This window comes from Cupressus sempervirens, chromosome 4 (assembly GCF_028749045.1).
Source record: "Cupressus sempervirens isolate cs-2001-9-10 chromosome 4, ASM2874904v1, whole genome shotgun sequence".
Taxonomy (NCBI): domain Eukaryota; kingdom Viridiplantae; phylum Streptophyta; class Pinopsida; order Cupressales; family Cupressaceae; genus Cupressus; species Cupressus sempervirens.
In genome coordinates this window covers 219,501,640-219,507,781 of record NC_143121.1, presented here as the reverse complement: position 1 = coordinate 219,507,781, position 6,142 = coordinate 219,501,640, and the positions used below count along the sequence as shown (strand labels likewise).

Genomic DNA, 6,142 nt, shown 5'->3' with positions numbered 1-6,142 from the left:
ACTTCCTTAGTATAATTTGGGTTTAGTATTGACACCCCTTCATCCTAATTGAGTTTCTCTAATATAACTTGAGTTATATTGAGAGTCATGTTTGGAAGCCCCTCTTTCTCTTGTATTTAATGGCTTAGGGTGAATATATTAACTAATGAATTCATCTCATCTAGTTTACATTGTTAAATTCATTCCTTTCATTTTCCCCCTAAACATTACCTGTGTGAACATCAATAAGAATACCAATTCTAAGTAGATTAAGATATTTGAGGATGTGGATGAACCTTGAGAAAAAATTTCTAAACCATAAAAACTTTAATTTTAAGTGATATTAAAGGATGTAAGATGATATTAAATTAAAGGTAGTCATCAAATCTAAACTATGAAATGAAATTCTAGAGGTGAAAAAAAAGTTGAGTGTCAGAGGGAAAATAATAATACAACTCATAATGAATCATAAAACCTAAAAGAAAGTGATAGCTACGAAGCACAAACCAAATGATGTGATTAAATATTTAGACTTAAAGGAGGGAAAATAATAATACAACTCATAATGAATCATAAAACCTAAAAGAAAGTGATAGCTACGAAGCACAAACCAAATGATGTGATTAAATATTTAGACTTAAAAATACATATGTAAGATGGTAAAATTGCTAAGGTTAAAAATTGAGGCTGTCTAAGAAAGTAAATTCCCCCATATTGTGTGATGTTAAATAATAGAGTTTATGTGATTAAATAAAATAGATAAAGTGAGACATCAAAAATTAAATTAGATAGATGAGCTAGTATTAGAAATAATTATTACATTAATTATAAATTTAAAAAAATTAAATGTAATATTTATTTAAATTTGGAAGATGAAGAAAAAAATGATGTTGAATATGTTAAAAGATAGATTCATTATAATGATATAATTTTTTAGAGATTATTTAGATGAATATTTCAAATTTTTGTAAGTTATTTCAAATTCTTGTATGATCTAAGAATTTGGTAGAGAATTGATTGTTAGAAATCAACCACTTTTTTTTTTGATATCTAAGTCTTTGTAAGGACATTACAATGACATTTGAAGAAACCATCAAATGATATTAAATAATGAGGTTCCTAGTATCATTCAGCCTCAATATAGACCAATTCAAAAGATTTAAAACTAGAATAAAGATATCTAAGTATAGAGTGATGCTACTAGGATAATACATGGTGTTTATATTATACTTTTATAATTGCTTTATGGAAAATTATTCAATGATTCCAAAGATGTTCTAATAGTCCCTAATGATTTAATATTGAGTAAGGGGTATCTTTAAATTCAAAAACAAAACTGACACAACAAGATGCACTAGGTTGGCTTAAAATGGCTGGTAAAAGGTTGGTGAGTAGTCCAATTTTGAATTTTGAATTTTAAAAGTTTAAGATTCAAAATAGTAATTAAGGAGATAAAGTAGGTCAAATAGTATACGATTGTGAATCTAATTATTTAAGATTATCAATGGAATATCTAGATATTAGAATCAAGTTGTTGGGGGATAAGTGACATATAGATTGAGATATGGTGGTATCACAAGCTAAATTCACACAAGAATAATCCTCTAAAAAAGCTAGGCATATTGTATTAAAGATATTTTAGTCAAAATAGACTTGAAATACAAAATAAGAGACATAAGAATACAATTCATTACAAATATAAAAAATTAAATAAAAATGAAAAAAAAAATATTTTGAAAATAAATAAATAATAAGATAATTTATTATAAAGTATAAATGTATTTTTTTCATGATATTAATAATTATGAACAACTCTACTTTATACTATTAAATTTTTACTTCAATTTATAAATTAATTAATAAAAGTGCTCCTATAAATTAAGCTTTAGTGTGATGCTTGTCTGAATAAAAGTATACACAACTTCAAATTTTTCCAAAATAAATTAAATAAAATCTTTAAAATATACACAACTTCAAATAGCTCCAAAATAAATTAAATAAATTTTTAAAATATATATAAAAACGGGCTTTTAAAAATAACTATAAAATAGTTGAAATTGAGGAAGAGAACACTATAGAATCAGAAGGATGCGAATATCCAGCATTCATTCACCTATTTACAGATAAATAAAAATTTATATATGAAAAGCGAACTAAATAAAGCTACCATATTACGCCTCTCTTTCAAGTGATGATTGGAAGACAATTTATGCACAGTAATTTCAAACACCACCTAAACCAGTTCAAAACATTCGTTTTTCCTTCACAGAAAATAAACAATTTTGACCTATTCATTTGCAGAGGCCGATTGATTTATACTAGTAATTCTCAATTATTCAGTAATGAGTAGCCCATAATACCAAAATGTAGAGTAGAGTAGTAATATCCAAGTCACTCAAACTGTGCTTTGCAATGTATAACAAACCCAAAATCCAAGTCACCTGCATGACTAGTTCATATTACAGAATATACCTAATAAACCTAAAACATAGAAAGAAAATTAAGTGATAATATTCATAAAGTTGTTCAACAGGAACGCCATGATGAAAATAGCCAATGTTTGTTCTGCCTTCACTTGAAAATCTGATTTGGAAGTGACTGGAGGGCTGCTAGTTGGAGGAGAAGACAACCCAACTGCATCAAAAGCACAAATTTCCAATTGCAGGCAATCAGAACAAATTCTTCCACTAGAATCAATAGAAACCATTAGTCACATCTTTATTATCTGTTTTTTATAACCATTCATTTAATTTAATTTAATTATGAATAGATCTCTTATATTATTATGATCATAAATATGAAAGCTCTCTAACATCTTGATAATAGATCAGAATAGAATCAAAAACATTGATAAATAAAATCGGACACAATTGAACATAGAAACTACTAAGAACATAAATCTGAAATCCATATTAGTAAAAGTAGATATGAATCATTTCAAACAGAATTTGTAATAGACTTTGGAAGGCCCATCCCATCTCACAAACTGTACAAAATTAAAGACCAATTTCATTAAAGGTTTAGTTTATTAAAGATCCATCTTAGGAAATAGAGCATAGGCTTACCAGCAACTTCAGGAGCAGAGGCTGAGGTGTTGTTAAGCTTGAATCCCTTGGCCTCTGGAGAATGTGGAGAAATATGAAGAAGACCTGTTAAAGTAAAAAATATAATTTATTTTAAATTTACCAGCTCAATAATATTCCCTACAATTAGGGTTAGGAGAAGAGTCTTACGTATACGTATAATCTGTGAGCAAATTACAGTTCACACGCTGGTTCATTTAATCATTTCAAAATAGAAAGAATATAACCAAAGTTCTTCATTAGTTTCATCTGTACTAATAATATAATATAGACATTTTGAAATGACTAATTTTTTTTCATGTATATAAGAAATTTTACTATAAGCATTGTTATAAATTCTTAGAAATCAGAATAATAGTTTTAAAATAATTAAACTAAATTAAATAAAAATTTATGTGGAAAGTTTGGTGTTTCATTTCTGTGCGCATCATCTAAATTCAATGAGTGCTAGGTGTTCCAATTATTCTCATTAAAATAGACATTTTGAAATGACTAATTTTTTCCCATGTATATAAGAAATTTTACTATAAGCATTGTTATAAATTCTTAAAAATCAGAATAATAGTTTAAAAATAATTAAATTAAATTAAATAAAAAATTATGTAGAAAGTTTGGTGTTTCATTTCTGTGCGTATCATCTAAATTCAATGAGTGCTAAGTGTTCCAATTATTCTCATTAAAAGTGGATTTCTGTGAATCACTACTCATGAATCATAAGTCAATGAGTTCGACTCAAAATTACACAATTATATCATGATAACAATATCACAATTTGACTGACTGTGAAAAATATCTCCTACTTATCAATAAAAACTCATCAAAAATCAAAATCAAATCTTTCTGATTTCAAGAGTACGTATATTTTAGGTGCTTTGCACTTTTTACTTAAAAACAAAAAAATGCTATTTTAATAAGTGGACAGATTTTTTACAACATTTCTACAAGGTTAGTTTGGGTGGATGCAGATTATTGCAAAAATTTGTAAACAAAGTTATTGTAGAGAGTGTATCAAAGACCTGGGCATGAAGAGATATTTGCTTCCATTTGACAAGCGTGAGGCATATGCAAAGCAAGAGTGTGGTTGATGGTTATCCCATTTCCAACTGGATTGGATGCATTCATCATGAGAAGGCAAAGACACTTGGAAGAAGTAGAGTAGAGCTGAACAAGGTTAGTGCAACATGCTTCTGTGGGGGTCTTTTCAAAGCCTTGCACATAAGAAACACATGGAAGTAACTGATAAAACTTAGAAGAACACTCTCTCTGATCACTTGCAATGTCTGAAACTACAACACCTGCCATGGATGCCATCACAAACCCTAAGAATAGTAACAGTTTAGCCATGATTGAGACTTCAAAACCTTCTTCTTGTTGATTTTTCTACGGTTCAAAACTCTTTTGCCTTCAATATTTTTTTCCACTCAAACATTCAAATTGTATTGCAAAGAGATTCCAGGGTATTTATATCGCTTCTGAGTAATGGGATTTCTTATTAAAGTGGGTAGAGAAGGGGGAAAACAATCCAAACTGCATGTATTGTACGATATTATGTTCTGTGAGAGAATAATTTCAAACCAGGTGCTTTTAGTGTGATTTCAAAGGTTGAATATCAGATCAGTCATGAAGAAATTGCTTGGAATCTTTGATGCATGATATTTATCTAACTGAAATGTTAGTTGTTTGGAGACATTGACAATGGTGTAGAATTCTTTGTGGGCGTTAACATGAACTTCCTCTATGTATTATATGAGAAAAATGTAAATAGTCAGGGCTCAGATATGGACCCAGTCGACAATCCCTTTAACACTAGTTGAGATTTATACAATGACGATTCTACTTTGTCTTTTGAAAAACAAAAAAAATTAAAATTGAGTTAAAAAATAAAAAATAGATAAAGCTATAAACACTACATATTAAATGATAAAAAATTTAAAATTATGGATTAAATTTATTTTTTCTAATGTTGCAATTTGTTTACAATTTATGTTATTTGGTAAAATAACAACATTTTTCATAGAACTATTATTCAACCAATTAGTATTATAGGTTACTTTTATAGAGACTAGACATCATTTATAGCCTTTTAATCAATGAGATATGTCGAATGACACATCTGAATTAATAGACTAGATCACATAAACCTACTCTACTTCTTTCAAATTATAACTTTTTCAATAGATCAAGTTAAGATCGCACATTATTCACTTGACGAATCCTAGACAATTTTTTACAATTTTATTTTGCTAAGTCTTCAAAACACATGGAGAAGGTAGGCTTTGATGCTACTCGATGTGATAGGAGATTATGTATTCTCTCATGTGTAATTGTAGGGAATTCATTCATAAAACCATTAGCCAACTATTAATATATGCTCTATGTTAGAGTAGGGTTGCTATTGCACCAAAAGACTGATCTATCAATGCCTAATACAACCACCCAACTTATAGTGCATAGGAGGCAGTTAAGCCCTTGTCACAAATCGAGGGGAGTGCTAAACATTTTTTTTAAAAATCTCCCCCTCAGCATTACCTGAGGGTCTGAGGATTCAAACCTATGACCAAGCTCTAATATCACTTATTAGAGTGGGGTTGTCATTGCACCAAAAGACCGATCTATCAATGTTTGATACAAACACTCAACTTATAGTACATAAGAGGCAGTTAAGCCCTTGTCACAAATCCCGAGGGGAGAGGTAGAAATTATTTCAACAATCAGTTCATCATACTCAACACATTTACATTAATAGGATTGATTAACTCATGATTCATAAGTATTTTACTTGTCTTGTGAAGATGTGTTGAATTTTGGATTGAACTGACTCTATGCTCAAAAGTGGATAAGGATTAATTTGGTATTATTATTTTTGTACAAAGAATGATGGATAATTTTGTAATATAATAAATATCCTATTTTGAAGATTAGTTAGAGGTTCACTAGGATTAGATTTAGGGCACACATGCCTTGGTCATGCAAGACCTAAAGAGTAAAGATTTTGATTCCTTAGGGTGTCAAACATGTTCATTGGCTTGAATTGTGCATCTTTATAGTAGTGATCTTTTAAGGCATTTTTAAAATGCAAT

General features: G+C 28.9%; 1 protein-coding gene across 1 annotated transcript; it reads right to left on the bottom strand.

Annotated features, from left to right (window-relative positions):
• Positions 1-2,098: 2,098 nt before the first annotated feature.
• LOC149560786 (non-specific lipid transfer protein GPI-anchored 14-like) lies at positions 2,099-4,498 on the bottom strand. The gene is made up of 3 exons (XM_089823663.1): positions 4,079-4,498; positions 3,045-3,128; positions 2,099-2,613 (listed from the first exon to the last, which is right to left on the bottom strand). Exons 1-3 carry the CDS (start codon positions 4,404-4,406, stop codon positions 2,480-2,482), a joined length of 546 nt encoding a protein of 181 aa, XP_089679789.1. The 5' UTR covers positions 4,407-4,498; the 3' UTR covers positions 2,099-2,479.
• Positions 4,499-6,142: the final 1,644 nt, after the last annotated feature.